This window comes from Microcaecilia unicolor, chromosome 2 (assembly GCF_901765095.1).
Source record: "Microcaecilia unicolor chromosome 2, aMicUni1.1, whole genome shotgun sequence".
NCBI lineage: Eukaryota > Metazoa > Chordata > Amphibia > Gymnophiona > Siphonopidae > Microcaecilia > Microcaecilia unicolor.
The window spans coordinates 478,339,172-478,357,103 of record NC_044032.1 but is presented as its reverse complement, the minus strand read 5'-3'; the positions used below and the strand labels follow the sequence as shown (position 1 = coordinate 478,357,103).

General features: G+C 45.9%; 1 protein-coding gene across 1 annotated transcript in view; it reads right to left on the bottom strand.

Moving 5' to 3' along the window:
* POLR1A (RNA polymerase I subunit A) overlaps positions 1-17,932 on the bottom strand; it is a 267,806-nt gene that overhangs the window by 165,082 nt on the left and 84,792 nt on the right. Inside the window, exon 13 of the mRNA XM_030191063.1 lies at positions 1,854-2,108. Coding sequence (XP_030046923.1) covers positions 1,854-2,108 — 255 coding nt within the window. The remainder of the gene's footprint in view (positions 1-1,853; positions 2,109-17,932) is intronic.

The following is a 17,932-nucleotide window of genomic DNA, read 5'->3' as shown; positions in this document are numbered from 1 at the left end:
ATTTTATTTTTAATTTTTCAGCCTGGGAGGCGTGCCCATGGGCAGACAGTAGGTGTGCCTGAGCTAACTGGGTAGCATGGGCACATTACTGTGTGCTACCCGATTAGTGTGGGAGTCCTTACTGCCTCCTAAATAGGTAGAAGTAAGGGCTCCCGTGCTAATGGGGAAGTTAGCGCATAGCCATTTGAAAAAAAAAAATTAAACGGCCATTTTACCACCATGTTAAAAGTGGCCACAGTGCACGGAAAACCCATGCGCTGACAACAGCATCAGCCACTTTTTACCACAGCTTGGTAAAAGGAGCCCTATATGAGGTACTGGTGTTACTCTGTTATCTGGTTTATGTTTCTTTTGAAAATACCAATACAATTCAAGCTGGAAAAAAAAAAGTACTGAATAAAAATTCATCATTTTTCCTTCTTGCTTTCAATTTTGTATTAGATAATATAAATCATATGCAAATTTGTTCTGTAGTTTTGGCATACTTGAGACAGGTATTCTGACAAACAGGTACATAAACATTATGTGGAACTGATAAATCACAACTTTAACTCAGCATGCATGAGTAGTGGAGGACTGGCCTAGTGGTTAGGGTGGTAGACTTTGGTCCTGGGGAACTGAGGAACTGAGTTCGATTCCCACTTCAGGCACAGGCAGCTCCTTGTGATTCTGGGCAAGTCACTTAACCCTCCATTGCCCCAGGTACAAATAAGTACCTGTATACAATATGTAAGCCGCATTGAGCGGGAAAGGGGGGGGGGGGGGGTACAAATGTAACAAAAATAAAAATGTTGTCAAAAATACCTATTTTTTTAATCTGGCAATGGGTCAATGTTCCAACTCTTGTTACTTTCAGCAACTGTGATTCAGTAATTTGAACTAAATGAAGACCCCAAAAAAAAAAAAACCCCAAATGAGGTGAAATGTATTTATTTATATTTTATTGCTTGTTTGTTTATTTTAAGATTCGAGGGGAAACTGCCTACTCCCACACAACTTTATTATTTACAAAAAGAAGAAAAAAAAAAAGAGAAAATTTTAAGTGTGTTTTTGTTGAAAGGCCCAATACCAAAGAGTAATTAACTAAACTACTGAATTTCTGTTGCCATCTTGGTCAATGAAAATTCAGCCTAATCACCCTGGGCAAGCAAAGGTACTTTTGGTCTATTAAAGATCAATATATTGTCTAGGGGCCCTGTTTACTAAGGTGCACTAGCATTTTTAACATGCGCTAAAAATTTGCAAGCGCCAACGCTAGAGGCACCCATAGGAATATCTGGGTGCCTCTAGAATTAGTGCACGCTAAAAAATGCTAGTGTGCCTAAAGCACAGCTTAGTAAACAGGGCCTTATGTTTGTTAAGCATAAAGGAATAAATTAACTGATAGGGCTGTTATCCACCACCAAACAAAACTACAGCAGCAAAGCAAGCTATTACTCCAAAATCCTTTTTCTTTCTTCTCATCTTGCTGTGCCCTATGCCTGGACTACTCCTTCCCGATTAGGTACATCATGTTTCTTCTCTGGTCCTATTCAAATCCAGGCTAAAAGTCCACCTTTTTAAGGCTGCTTTTGACTCTTAACCCATTATTCAATGCCCGTATTGTTTTAGTCATTCCCATAATAAAATTAACTCCCTAATCTCTTATTTGTCTTGTTTATCTACCTTGACTAGACTGTAAACTCTGTTGGGCAGAGGCTCTTTCTTGCATGTTTGTGTATAGCACAGCGTAGCACTATAGAAATAAGTAGTAACTGTAAACAGAATACAGGATTCATTTATAGTGCACACAGCAGTATCCCAATGTTTTAAGTTTTAAAAAGAAAAAAGGTAGGAGAAAATCAAAGGACTACCTTGGGAACCAAGTACTGCTCATCTGTGCATGCTATTACATAGGCTTCAGCTCGGCCCAGTTCACTCTGTGGGAAGTGAGCATTCATTTCATCCCCATCAAAGTCTGCATTATAGGCTTTGCAGTTAGCATAGTGAAGTCGCAGCACTTTCTCTCCTGGTAAGATTCGGGCACGGTGAGCCTGGATGGACGCTCTGTGGAGAGTGGGCTGACGATTCAGTAAAAGGATATCCCCATTTTTCACATGACGAGATACCTTGAAAAAATAAAAATAAACAGCTAATAACAGAGCTGAATAAACTCAGACCAAAAAAGTGAGAGATTCTAGTACAAGCATACAGCAAAAAGCTACAAAATAAAGGAGAGGGGAAGGGAACAATCCCTTAAGCCAAAGCCAACTAAGAAGTTCTGAAGCAGGGATTTCCAAACTGATCTATAGGTCCACCCAGTCTGGTTTTCAAGATATCCACAATGGATATATCTGTGTGCAAATCAACTTTTATGCATATTTATTATACATATCCTTTACCGAGACTGGATTCCCAAGGAATGTAGAGAAATTCATAGAGCTCAAGATGAAATTAAAGGATTTCAGGCAGCTCTGCAAAATGGTGTGAGTGCAAGAAGCAGCCACAAAGAATTCCAGCTTGTGGAGTTGTCTGGAGTCCAGGCTGTAAGCAGCAGATGTTTTCAACTGCCAGTATCTGCTGTTTCACTGCAAGTATTAGTATTGTGTTAGTCAATGCTAGAAATCAGCACTGCCTGCTACTTATAATTTTCTTCAGACTCTGCATAGTGTTAAAAATAAATCAATTAAAAAATTCAGGAAAACCTGAAGCCCTAGTTATGATGCACTATCACTGTACTTCTGAGGAAACTCTGCACCAAAATCTTTAACTCTACCTTCCTTGAATAAGGACTTTATTTTGGTAGGTTAAATTTATTATTACTCAAAGACAGTCTTCACAACGTAGTATTTTGATGGATATAGAGGGAAATTCTATAAGTGGGAGCTTCCTTTTAGGTGTCCTCAAAAAACCCAATAGAAGCATATTATATAAAAACACCTCGATGTCCAGATGTCAATACAAAATACTAGCATAAATTGGAATTGGCGCCCACAGTTACACCAGCCAGAGGCCTAATTGTGGGCACCTAAGTGCAGCAAGGGCCCTCATAACTTACTTGCATATAACTGGGAGCTTCATCCATGTCCTGCCCATGCTCCACCAACATGTATTCCCCCATTGCTCTTACATGCACTTTTACAGAATAACACTTAGGAAGCTTGCAAGTGAAATGGTATTTTTCTCTATATTTGCGCATGCAAAAGGTGCATAACCACAGATGCCTAATTATGGAATTGCTCTTCATGAGGATAATTTTAGAAATAATATTTTCTAAAATTTCCCACTTTATACACATATAGAAGTACACACAGAGAGCAATGTTATATATACATTTTTTTGTATATGAAGAAGGGGTCCTTGTGTAGGAGTGGACAAGCAAACACTGTGCACGGCCTGCAGCCATCACTAGACTGGCAGGACAACCTCAAGCTCTGTGCATACTACCTATGGACTTTGCATTCACACTTGCACCTTTGCTTTGTCCCAAAACCTCAGCTTTCATATAAAGAGCCTAGACTAAGACCTAAACCTGTGCAGTTTGGACTTTTACTAGTAGTATGTATTTGTGAACCAGCAGCTAGATAACAACTTGTACAGTAGTAGTCAGCAATTTAGGGTTGTAGGGAAGGCAGCTGGCTCTGCCAGCGCAGTCTCGTGATCCCTGCATAGAGGCTGTATTGTGTAAATGTGCTGGAACACTGAAATAAGTTACTGTTTTGCTGCAGTTTATACTAGAAGTTAGATTTTGCTGTAAAGGACAATTTATTGTGCTTAGCTAAAAGAAGCTGTAACTTGTAGCATGGCAGCCATTAACTTTGTTTTTTCTGTGAAATACATTTTCTCTCCTTCTGTGCCTTTTCTGAAATATAAGGCTTGCAAGCTGACAGTTAGCTCAGAGGAAGCAGCTGTAACCAGATAGCAGAACCAGCTGGAACTTGTGCTGCTTATCAGTATATTGCCTTATATGGTATATGCAATGCCAAATAACTGTGAATAGACTAGAGACCAGTGTTGGAAATAGAGGGTTGTGTGCAAAGCCAAAGATAAGTTTCGTTTCCTGGGTTCTGTGTAAGATCCTCTGTCTGTAACTGCGCATGACTACTGATAAGAGTGTATAAGAACGAGTGTCAGGTGACGCTCAGGGAGCAGTATCCTGAGAGAACTCAGTACTGTTCGTTGCTAGCAATAAAAAAGCTGCTTTGTTTTGGAACCAATTTGTCTTTCGCCTCCTGATTTTCGGACCCGTTACATTGGCGACCCAGATGGGACAGGAGTAGAAAGGGAAATCGGATTATATTCTTTCCCCTCCCCACTGCAGCCGGGTCAGCTCATCGACCCCCTCCCGAGAAGGTGGTGAGTGGCCACCGCTGATTTCAGCGTTCACCTCCCGGCGGAGGGCCGATCGATTCCGGCCTGCTGAAAGTGGGACTGTGTGGTTCTGGCAAAGCACCTTTTCCTTTTTCTTTTTTCCTCTCTGGAGAGGCGCGTACGACGGCGCGGCCTGCAACGACGACGGACAGGCGAGTATACTCTACGTAGTGACCGGCCCGGTAAAGGACCGAAGAAGAGGCTTGATCACCCTCTTAGCCAGTGACTAATACGGACTAGGTCACGCAACGTCACTAGGCTTTGGGCGAAGAAACCGTACGGGAGGGTTTCTTGTGGCTCCACCACCCCTTTCCCCCTCTGTCTGTCTCCTATCCTTTGGCACTCAGGTTAGGATGGTGAACTAAATGTAGATTCTCAGGCGTCTCTGAACTGCAGATTCCATGACCTTGTGTACACGAGCTGCATGAGCTGTAGAATGGAATGTGTTTAGATAACGTGCTTGAGAACCAGATAAACTGTTCAGCAGCTGAGGAGTGCAGGTTTTTTTGTTGTCTTAGGCTGCTATAGAGTAAAAGCAGTCCGGGGTTTGGGACCCACTCATAAGACCACAGCCGGTGGTGGGAGTGGGCTCGAGGAAATAATTACTCCGGGTGCATGTTAACAGAGTGATATAAGCCTTTGAACTTAACTGTTGCATCATGTTAGAAGTTATTATAAGATACTAGGAAAGAATGCCCGTTTCTGAGTGCAATGAAACGGACGCTAGCAAGGGGCCCCCTCCCTCGGAGCTACTCGCGTTACTTGTTCGGGGTTCGCGTTTGCCTCGTATTTCGGCCCTCGAGTGTTATAGCTCCGCCCTCGACGTCATGACGTTTTGACGTGTTGTTTTTTTACATAGAGAGATAAGATTTTGTTTCTCTGAAACAGGAGAACTATGTATTCTACAGCAGACGGTGCAAGCTTTGTATATGCAGCACCAGGATTTCGTTGCTGGGGATAATGTTGTTTATCTTTCTTGAATCTGGTTGTTAAAAAGGGTATGACAATTCATGCTTTTCTTTAAGTCTTATGGGTATAGTATTACGGAGGTTAAATATGGAGCCTCCCTTCAGGAATGCAGCCTTGATTTTCCTCCAGCTGTTTTTGTCACGCTATGTTAACTTTCAACTTTGTGATTTACTGAAAGGTGCATGACGGCATTTTCTGAGGTTTAAAATAAATAAATAGGAATTATTTAGCTGAGTTTTGGATTGTGTAGTTATTACAAATTTTATATACCTTGTATACCAGGATTTTGTGCTATCCCAGTGCCCTTCTAGGCAACTGCCTGGGTGGCCTCACTTTGTTTCTCTTTTATTACATTAGATTTAATATTTGTATTCTTATAGCTCCATGCTGCACTTGGGTTCAAAGCACGGTGCATCTGTTGTAATTTACTGTGAGATTTATGGTATCATGTTCATTTACTGACCATAGTCCCTAAAGAATGTAAAGAAAACCACAGGAGGTATCCCACACCCCAAAAGCTAAAACATTGGATTTTAAAACTCAGATTTGTAGCTTCTGTCAAAGTTACCGAGAGAGCTTGTGGCAGCTTGTTTACATTCAGTTTAAACAAACCCTGCCTTTGGAAAAAAAAAAAAAAAAAAAAAAAAGGGGTCCAGTTTGTGCTTTTCTTCAGGGACATATCAGCTGCCTGTAGCCATGAGCAGTTGCCTTTTATGCAAACCTTATGAGTCTCGTAGGCAGTGCAAATCACAGCTGCTTAATTGTATTGCACTAAATTTGTTTTCCTCCACTGCAGAGGAGGGATGCAAATTCCTAAGTTATTCATGAGACTTGCAGACTATTTCTTGCCTACTCTCTGTATCTACCTCAGTAGGATTTGTACAATAAATGTTTGTCTAGTGAAATATTCCACGTGTATGTTCTGTACCACAGGTAATTGAGATTTCAGAGAGACAAGGAGTTTTAGGTTTCATGTGGATTTTCGTTGTTTCAGTGTTCAGTTGTTTGCTTATGATGTCACTCTTCTTTCTTTTATTGATGACTTGCTCCCTCTGCTGATCTTTGTGTGTATTACATGCACAAGTTGCTTTGGGAAAGAAAGAAAGAGAGAAAAAAAAAAAGACAGTCCCTGCCCAAAGGAGCTTGCGGTCTAAACTAGGGCAGACAGATAAGACTCACAATTACAGACTTTTGTTTTAATAATGTGATTTATGCAAGGAACCGTTTGTCTACTAACCTACTTAATGTGTTTAATTCATCATGCTTGTGATAAATATATCTGTGTTACTTTACCTTGGGCAATTGGGACTCCAGAGATATTGCCCCCTCCAGGGTAAAGGAATTTAGCTGAATGCTCAGATTAAGAAGTTGTTAATGTACCTTGAATGAGAATGCTTTGTGCTGCTATAGAACATTTCTAGGCACCTGCCTACTTGCTGACATCATCCTTGTTCTAACTTTTCTCCGTAAATCATATGTCTCATGATTTTAGCTGGACGCTTAAACCAGGTTGTCCAGAGAGGTGAGGTGTACCATGATAAAGATCTAAATTTAAGTTTTAAATCATAGGGAATCACATTGTGAAGAAGATGGAAGCAAGTTCCCAGTCATTGAAAGGTTACTGAGATGTTTGATGCTTGTAAAAGATATACTGCCAATGTGCAAGTTGTGTGAACCACATGGCAGGAGTACATGATTATGTGCTATGAAAGTACACTTGTAAGTTAGATAGAAGGGTTGTGGAAGTGGATATATGTGGGAGTGTTTCAACAGGACTATACTGTTTGGGGATAGGCCACAGAATAGCAATTCATTTTATTCTGTATTACCTATCAAAAGAAGCATGAAATTTGAGTATAGAAGTAAGCTAATGGCATTTTGTTAAGGGTTTGACCAGATATTGAGTGAATTATTATCATTTATGCCCTGAGGCCTACATAGAGGCCCTGTATCGTTTGGAGTCCTCTTTCTTGTTTTTCAGGTTCATCAAATTGTCCTCTCACCTTAGTTGGCAAGCAGGACGTGACATCATTTGACTGTGATCACTGATGGCACCAGTCTGTGTTAAGGCCTGCTGTCCACCATTCCTGAAACAGACCTGGCCACCGCATTCTCCTCTGTTCTCAGGGTTGTTGCCTATTACTGAAATGAACTTTCTAGAATTGTAACCTTTATATCCCAAAACAACTCTGTTAAGGTTGCACCAATGCTGGAAGGGGATTTTGGTTGAACTCATTTTGTTAGATAGACTGCTAAACTCTAGGCCAGCATTTAAACTGGTGGTCCATATAGGAATATTGCTATACATTCTCAATTGTAATGATTTCTTTTTGCTTACTTGGTATAGGCATCATCAGTAACGCCTCTGAAGCCACCGATTGTTTCCTGTATGATATTGTTTCAAGATCGCATGTATTGTCTCATGTTGCAAACACAAGATCCTAAAGTTCATCCAGTCCCACACACACAGTATACCCTATGCAACTCGACATAGCAACCCGTCAGAGATCTGATGATGTGCCAGATCAAATATGGACCGGTTGTCCAGTACGTTGGTGACCTGTTGATTGTGTAGTGTTCGCCTGAAGGTTCTTGACAGCGGGCTGCAAATGCCCCTGAAATCTGTCACCTGCTTGAAGCTGTGTGGAAGCCAAGAAAAGTCGCTGTGATGCACTGTAGGGCCCACACAGGGAAGACAGATTCCATAGCCCGGGGCAACTGACGTGCGGACGAGGCAGCCAAGAAAGCCTATCAAGAACCCTATCCTCCTGAACCTACTCTTCATCCATCTCCCTGAAGAAACCCCCGCATTTACAGAAACTCCCCCAACAGGGAGTCTTGAAATTTACCAGAAGTCAGGAACCCCCGAGTACAGGCCCGTCCAAGACTTAAGGAAGGTCAACAACCAGGTGGCCGACATAGTTGCTCTCGTACCGAACCCTTACTCCATTTTAGCCCAAGTGCCAGCCCAGAGCAAGTGGTATAGTGTCATTGATCTGAAGGACGCCTTCTTCTCCATCCCCCTTGCTGCCGACAGCCAGAAGTTGTTTGCCTTCACGTGGGAAGACTTACAGACTGGAAATAAACAGCAACTCACATGGACCCGGCTTCCCCAGGGATTCAAGAACTCGCCTATCCTCTTTGGGAACCAACTTGCTCAGGACCTGAAAACGTACCAGGACGAGTACGGGCCGGTCGTCCAATACGTGGATGACCTGTTGCTGGCCCGTGAAACGTTCACCGAATGTGCTGAAGCTACCCTCTACCTCTTGAAGACCCTGGAAGCCCAGGGGTACCGAGCCAGCCAGAAAAAAGGCCCAGATATGCGAGATCGAAGTCGAATACCTGGGTTTCCGCCTCCGAGAAGGAACCCGAAGGCTCGGTACCCCCCGAACCCAAGCCATCCGCGACCAACCCACTCCTGCAAATAAGAAGGAATTGCGGGCACTCCTCGGAGCCGCTGGATATTGCCGCATTTGGATCATCAATTTTGCTATCCTGACCCACAGTTTGTATGCCAAACTGAAGGGGCCTGAACTCGAGGGCCAAGATCTCCAGTGGGAGAAAAGCGAACTGAAAGCCCTTCAGGACCTTAAGGATGCCCTTGCGGCCCCACCAGCGCTCGGACTGCCAGATGTGACTAAGCCGTTCCACTTGTTCATCGACGAAAAGAAGGTATTGGCACTTGGAGTCCTCACCCAACTGGTCGGCACCTGGCAACGCCCTGTAGCATACCTCTCCAAGGGCATGGACAACGTGGCACGAGGATGGCCGGGCTGTCTCCGAAGCATTGCGGCGGCCTGTCTGTTGATACACGAGGCCAATAAACTCACGTTTGGCCAGACACTCTTTGTGACCACACCCCACACCATCCGCGGCCTACTCGAGAGCCACGGACCTAGATGGATGACCAACTCCCGATTGGTTAAATACCAGGCCCTCCTGTGCGAAAATCCGGAGGTGCGGATCCTGCACACGACCAACCTCAATCCTGCCACCCTCCTCCCGGCCCCTGAACCACCACTCCACGACTGTGAAGAGGTAATGGCCACTGTGCATTCTAGCAGACCTGACCTGACCTCAAGGACCAACCCTGGCAAGGGGGCATCACCCTTTTCACCGATAGAAGCAGCCAGGTGATAGAGGGAATTCGAAGAGCTGGCTATGCTGTCGTGTCTGAGGACCATGTGATCGAGGCTATGGCTCTGCCGCCCGGAACGTCAGCCCAGAAAGCGGAGCTGATCGCCCTCACCAAAGCCCTCCTGTGGGCTGAAGGAAAAGTTGTTAACATTTACATCAACTCCAAATACGCTTTCCTCACCCTCCAGGTGCATGGAGCCTTGTACAAGGAGAGGGGATTTCTGACAGCTGAGGGGAAAGGACTTGCAAATGCCACTGAGATCTGCCAATTACTCGAGTCAGTATGGAAACCGAAGAAGGTAGCTGTAATGCACTGCAGGGCCCACACAGGCCGGACGGACCCTATCACCCGGGGAAATCAGCGGGCAGACGACGCTGCAAAAAGGGTGAGTCGACTCCCTTACCTTTCTCATTCCTCTGACCCTGTACTCGTCGTTCACCTCCCCACAGAGACCCCTATCTATGCCCCACAAGAGGCTGAGTGGGCCCGGCAAGAGGGCCTGGAGTCAAGCAATGGCTGGTGGGTACTACAGGATGGGCGCATATGGATACCCGAAGCCCTGGCATGGACTGTGGCCAAGGAGGCCCACGACCGCACACACCTGGGCAAGGAAGCTCTGGGACGCCTACTCGAGAAAACCTACTACATCAACAACCTGTCCCTGTGGACCAAAAATGCTTCCAGCCAATGCGCAACTTGTGCTCGGAACAACCCGAGAACGGGGCCCGGTCCTATGCCAGGACATGTTCTCCGGGGCACTAGCCCCTTCCACGTTTGCCAGATTGATTTCACGCATATGCCCCCAGCACGGGGATATAAAGCTATCCTCGTCGCTGTGTGTACCTACACTGGATGGATTGAGGCCCAGCCTACCAGAACGGAAATGGCGAAAGAAGTCACTTCCTTATTGATCCATCACCTCCTGCCGAGATACGGCCTTCCCAGACAGATAAACTCCGATAACGGTCCTGCATTCGCCAGCGAAGTAACACAACAACTCAGTACAAGGCTGGGTCTCGATTGGACGTTACATTGTGCATGGAGACCCCAGAGCAGTGGAATAGTGGAGAGAGCTAACCGATCCCTCTTTAACCAACTGGCTACCGACCTCTGGGAGCCTCAAGAGTATCCTCGTCATGGGTGGCCTGTTCTTGTTGTCCTGCTTATTAATACCCTTGTCTCTCCCCTTGTTTTCAGGTGCCTTCGCACTACCATGGAAAACATTGCTGATCGCAGGGCGGCAGCCCAACTCATGGCCCTCCAGGTGTATTCCCCCGTACCGCAGAACGACGTGGACGAAACAGAACCCTGTTCCCTGCAGGCAATTAATGGGCCAATGCCCTTGTAACAGCATAAGTCCGGCTACAAAGGGGGGGGATTCCATTAGGGACCCTCCGTCTCAACCCCGGCGAAGTAACCAGCGGCTGCGCAAGGGACTAGGGCTCCCTTTTTGCCTCCCTGCTAATGCTTCTTGTCTCTCTCTTCCCTTTCAGGGCTTCTGGAGATGATACTCTCCACCAGAATGGATGTTCAAGTATCAAAAGGGGGGAATTGTAGGAGTGGACAAGCAAACACTGTGCACGGCCTGCAGCCATCACTAGACTGGCAGGACAACCTCAAGCTCTGTGCATACTACCTATGGACTTTGCATTCACACTTGCACCTTTGCTTTGTCCCAAAACCTCAGCTTTCATATAAAGAGCCTAGACTAAGACCTAAACCTGTGCAGTTTGGACTTTTACTAGTAGTATGTATTTGTGAACCAGCAGCTAGATAACAACTTGTACAGTAGTAGTCAGCAATTTAGGGTTGTAGGGAAGGCAGCTGGCTCTGCCAGCGCAGTCTCGTGATCCCTGCATAGAGGCTGTATTGTGTAAATGTGCTGGAACACTGAAATAAGTTACTGTTTTGCTGCAGTTTATACTAGAAGTTAGATTTTGCTGTAAAGGACAATTTATTGTGCTTAGCTAAAAGAAGCTGTAACTTGTAGCATGGCAGCCATTAACTTTGTTTTTTCTGTGAAATACATTTTCTCTCCTTCTGTGCCTTTTCTGAAATATAAGGCTTGCAAGCTGACAGTTAGCTCAGAGGAAGCAGCTGTAACCAGATAGCAGAACCAGCTGGAACTTGTGCTGCTTATCAGTATATTGCCTTATATGGTATATGCAATGCCAAATAACTGTGAATAGACTAGAGACCAGTGTTGGAAATAGAGGGTTGTGTGCAAAGCCAAAGATAAGTTTCGTTTCCTGGGTTCTGTGTAAGATCCTCTGTCTGTAACTGCGCATGACTACTGATAAGAGTGTATAAGAACGAGTGTCAGGTGACGCTCAGGGAGCAGTATCCTGAGAGAACTCAGTACTGTTCGTTGCTAGCAATAAAAAAGCTGCTTTGTTTTGGAACCAATTTGTCTTTCGCCTCCTGATTTTCGGACCCGTTACACTTGGAGCAAAGTTTGGTTATTTATTTGGATTTTGCTCACACCTTTTCAGTGGTAGCTCAAGATGAGTTACAGTCAGGTACACTGGAGCCTGGACGGCTCACAATCTAATTTTGTACCTGAAGCCACCTCTGGATGTCAAGACTGGTACTCTAACCACTAGGCTACTACTCCTTTACTCTATATGTACACTTTGCAAGTGCAAGGCATACATGTCAAACCCAAACTCCACCCTGGAGTCACCTAAAGACCCAATATAAGCACATGTATATATACAAACCTGTTCCACTGAACACAATATAAAGTAATGATTTCAGAACATACACATGTACCTTCCCTTTCTTAAATTAACTCTTTAGACATATAGGGGGAAATTCAATAAATGGCACCCAAAGTCAGGTGCCAGGATAATCCATGCTAAGCTAGTATTCTCCTTTACAGAATACTAGCTTAGCGTGCACTTCATGCCTAACTTTGGCCGTGAGCACTTACACCAGCCAAAGGCTGGGGTAAATCCTGATACCCAACTAATGGTAGTTAGGCACAAGTTGTCCTGCGCCACCTAATCGAAAGCACTGGCCGAGGAATACTGCGTCCACAGCTCAGCTTGCCGAAGAACAAGACAAATTCAATCCACGGCTCCGCTTGCCGAATCCAACCCCGGAAGAGTTGGTCTCCTCCTCTTGGCTCTCCTCTGCCAGAGAGTCTTGACTCACCACCCCTTTACTCTCAGGGAGAGGGAGATATAATCAAAACAATTCCTCAGGTACTGGCCAGGGAGAAACCCCCAAGGGTCCCAACAGTTTCTCCAGCTCCCGGCCTCTTTCTCTGAAACTCCCAGAATCTTTTGACAGCGATCAAAGTTCCTCATATAATTCGTCCAAGCAAATCTCATGCAAACGAGTCCAGTTTCTTCTAACTCTCAGCTGTTCAGCATTAAATCGTTTCCCCCTCCCAGGAGCCATTTTGACTATTCCCCAGAGTGTTAGCCCCGCCCTTGCCACCTCCCACGTAGTCTCCTCTACCTGACTATAACCACCTCAAGCAAGGTTCCAGGACCCCCCCTAAATGTAATAGTGGGGACCAGACCCAAGTAGTCTTATGGTAGGGGGCGGGGCCTGAAAATACCATCTTTTCTCAGAGAGACCTCTTTCCCAGTGATAGGACATACACCCTTTAACAGCACGCAAATGCAGGTTTTCTATTAACATCCCACCAAATTTCTGGAAATGGAAAGGAGTAGTCTAATGGTTTGAACAACAGGCTAAGATCCAGGGAAGCCTGGTTCAAATCTCCTGGGCAAGTCACTTAACCCTCCATTGGCCCAGATAAAAAAAAAACAACATTTAGATTGTGAGCCCCCTAGGGACAAAGAATGTACCTGCATATAATATACATAAAACGCTTTGGCTGTACCATAGAAAGGTGGTATATCAAATCCATTACCCATGGTATATCATGGCTGCTGAGCCACCAATATGACAACTGTGAATGATTCTCTATCCTGAGATGCCATGAAGGAAACACATACAAGGTCTGTGTAGGGCCACTGCTGAACCAAGGCATCAATGTCGGCAAAGTAAAGTTCCTTTCTGTGACTTAAGAACCTGGAATTCTTGCAATTTCAGTGTGTCACCATCGCTCCACAATTAAACTGGAAGGACTACAGGCTTATTTTTGAAAGAGAAGGGCGCCCATCTTCCGACACAAATCGGGAGATAGGCGCCCTTCTCTCAGGGTTACCCAAATCGGCATAATCAAAAGCCGATTTTGGGCATCCTCAACTGCTTCCCGTCACGGGGACGACCAAAGTTCACGGGGGCGTTTCGGCACCGTAGCGAAGGCGGGACTGGGGTGTGATTAAGAGATTTATTTATTATCTCATTTGTACCCCACAGTTTCCTAACAGTGTCAGGTTCAATGTGGCTTACAATGCACCACAGAGGCAGGCGCCAGTGCAGTAAAATGAAGTAATACAGAAAACCTACAAGAGATAATGGGGAAGAACAGGAATGGATGGAAGGAGAAGGGAAGCTTTGAGGGAAGAGGGAAGGGGGATATGCACAAATGCCTCTAGATTGGTGTGCTTCCAGCAGTGGAGACACTGGAAGAGTCTGCAGGGTAGGCACTTCTGAATAACATGGTCTTCAGTGACTTCCGGAAAGTTAGATGATCTGTGATGGTTTTGATGGTCCTCGGTAAAGAATTCCAAAACTGAGTGCTAAGGAAAGAGAAGGAGGTAGCATACATGGACTTGTGCTTGATTCCATGGTAATTTGGATAGTGAAGGGTAAGATATGAACGGGAGAGTTGGCCAATAATGGAAAAAAGAAGGGCATCCCTGATGAGCATTTGGCTGACTTTACTTGGTCCATTTTTTTCTTGCGACCAAGCCGTAAAAAGTTGCCTGAACTGACCAGATGACCACCGGAGGGTATTGGGGATGACCTCTCCTTACTCCCCCAGTGGTCAGCAACCCCCCTCAACCCTAAAAAAAAAAAAACTTAAAAATTTTTTTTTACCAGCCTCAAATGACATACCCAGCTCAATGATAGCAGTATGCAGGTTCCTGGAGCAGTTTTAGTGGGTTCTGCAGTGCACTTCAGGCAGGCGGACCCAGGCCCATCCCCCCTACCTGTTACACTTTGGTAAATGTGAGCCCTCCAAAACCCACCTGAAACCCACTTTACCCACATGTAGGTGCCCCCCTTCACCCCTTAGGGCTATGGTAGTGGTGTACAGTTGTGGGGAGTGGGTTTTGGGGGGGGGGGGGCTCAGCACCCAAGGTAAGGGAGCATTGCACCTGGGAGCAATTTGTGAAGTCCACTACAGTGCCCCCTAGGGTGCCCAGTTGGTGTACTGGCATGTCAGGGGGACCAGTGCACTACGAATTCTGGCTCCTCCCACGACCAAAGGGCTTGGATTTGGTCATTTTTGAGATGGGTGTCCTCGGTTTCCATTATGGCCGAAAACCAGGGACGATCATCTATAAGGTCGACCATCTCTAAGGTTGACCTATTGTGCATCCCCAACCGTATTATCAAAACAAAAGATGGACACCCATCTTGTTTTGATAATACATGTTTCCCCGCCCCTTCGCGGGGCTGTCCTGCAAGGACGCCCTCATGAAAACCTGGGCGCCCCGTTCGATTATGCCCCTCCTAGTCAGCCATCTCTCACTTCCCTGGATTCAAGATGTGCGTGCTGACAAAGTCTAGTAATACTCTGCATGTTTGCTATGTGAGTGCTGAAATTGCTGCCAGATTGCATTCTGACCACTGGAATAGTACTGATCTCATGTACAACTTCTGCAGTTTGTGTGCACTTCTGCCTATTAACACAAACCACCACTGCAACACTATCCAAAAGGATGCATATTACCATCCCTTTCACAATTGCAAGAAAGTAGAGTAGCATGAGAGTTGCCCAGCATCCAACCTGCTGATGGACCAAAAGGCTTGTTGTTGTTATGACCAAAGGCACAGTGCCACTTGCCCCTGACAGTAGGCCCCTAACCTGTCAGACTTGCATCTGAACTCCCTACCAACCAGCTAAGGGGGCTCCAGATCATCCCTCTGAGAAGATTTTGCTGAGCACACCACCATGCAAACTCCTCCAGGCTGAACTAGGGAGGAAGAGCCAAATCTTGAATCCTTGCATCTGGGGTGACCAATGAGATAAATGAGTCCATGTAGAGGCTGTGTCACACCTCATGCCCAGAGCACTAACTCCAGGATTACTACCATCAACCCCAGCAGCTGGAAATAATCCCAATCCCAAGATGAGTGAAATAAAAATAACTTTACCTGGAGAAGTCCTCCTGATTCAGAAAGACTTCACCTACCTTCATGTTGAAATGGACACAGAGATAAATAAGGGACCGAGATGGTGCTAGGCTGCTCTTGGAATAATTCACCACCAAACCTAGACCCTCCAGAACTTCTATCAACTTTCAAATGGTTCCCAGCCATCCACCTATGACTTTTCCAAATAAGCCAATCATCCAAGTAGGCCACCATCACCATCATAACCACGGAAAGGTCTTTGGCAAGGCCAAAGGGAGGGCACTGAACTGAAAGAATTTGTCCCAGCATGAAAAACCAGAGAAACATTTGCTGTGAAAATAGACTCTTGATAGCCTTGTGATGACAGTAATTCTCCCTTTTAACCGCAACATCACTTATCATAAGGTTTTCATCCAAAAACAAGGACCACAAAAGAAGAGTCGATTTACTTGAGGACAAGGATAGGTTGAAATTATCTGCCCTTTTGGAGCAAACAGAATAACGGCCTTGATCTATCTCTTCCACTGGAAATGGAATGACCAACTCCCAGTAGAACCAACCTTTCCTGAGTCATGTCCACCAAGAAAACTATGACAGCTGGCCCGCAGAGACACACTATAAAGGCAGTGGAAATTGGGGAAGCAAACTTCACTTTGTATCTGTTTTAGACCATGTCAAGTACCCACTGATCCCAGGTTATATATGGCCACTCTGAGTAAAAGGCAAAGGCACCCCCCCCCCCTTTGGGTACTTTGGAGTGGGCCTACCAGAACTCATTGGGAACCATGGCGTCCACGAAAGGTAAAAGCTTCTCCTTGGTTTTCAGGATAATAGAAAGGGCTGATTCTTCTCATAACCAGCTGGTTAAAAAATGTTTTTCACAATAATTAAAAAAAAAATATGTACCTGGGCAATCCCAGGGCTTAGGAAAGACCCTGGGAGCCTTTAAAATTGGAGTCTTGCCACTGGGGGGGGGGGGGGGGGGGGGGTCACATTTTTGGAACAATTGCAGCTGTTCTGGGCTGTTTTGCTGTGCAGGTAGTCGGGGAAAGTAAACAGGAAAGGCCCCGGCTGAATTCCTGTGCATGTGTGGTGATGCAGAACACAATGACATCAGCGGTTGCTTCATCTGCACATGCATGGGAGCAAAAGGGGAGACCCACCAAAGGTCCGGGAAAGCGAATGCTACATACCTGTAGAAGGTATTCTCCGAGGACAGCAGGCTGATTGTTCTCACTGATGGGTGACGTCCACGGCAGCCCCTCCAATCGGAAACTTCACTAGCAAAGTCCTTTGCTAGTCCTCGCGCGCCCACGCGCACGCGCGGCCGTCTTCCCGCCCGAAACCGGCTCGAGCCGGCCAGTCCAGTATGTAGCAAGACAATACACGTAAGGGAAGACACAACTCCAAAGGGGAGGCGGGCGGGTTTGTGAGAACAATCAGCCTGCTGTCCTCGGAGAATACCTTCTACAGGTATGTAGCATTCGCTTTCTCCGAGGACAAGCAGGCTGCTTGTTCTCACTGATGGGGTATCCCTAGCCCCCAGGCTCACTCAAAACAACAACCATGGTCAATTGGGCCTCGCAACGGCGAGGACATAACTGAGATTGACCTAAAAAATTTACCAACTAACTGAGAGTGCAGCCTGGAACAGAACAAACAGGGCCCTCGGGGGGTGGAGTTGGATCCTAAAGCCCAAACAGGTTCTGAAGAACTGACTGCCCGAACCGACTGTCGCGTCAGGTATCCTGCTGCAGGCAGTAATGAGATGTGAATGTGTGGACAGATGACCACGTCGCAGCTTTGCAAATTTCTTCAATGGAGGCTGACTTCAAGTGGGCTACCGACGCAGCCATGGCTCTAACATTATGAGCCGTGACATGACCCTCAAGAGCCAGCCCCGCCTGGGCGTAAGTGAAGGAAATGCAATCTGCTAGCCAATTGGATATGGTGCGTTTCCCTACAGCCACTCCCCTCCTATTGGGATCAAAAGAAACAAACAATTGGGCGGACTGTCTGTGGGGCTGTGTCCGCTCCAGGTAGAAGGCCAATGCTCTCTTGCAGTCCAATGTGTGCAGCTGACGTTCAGCAGGGCAGGAATGAGGACGGGGAAAGAATGTTGGCAAGACAATTGACTGGTTCAGATGGAACTCCGACACGACCTTTGGCAGAAACTTAGGGTGAGTGCGGAGGACTACTCTGTTGTGATGAAATTTGGTGTAAGGGGCCTGGGCTACCAGGGCCTGA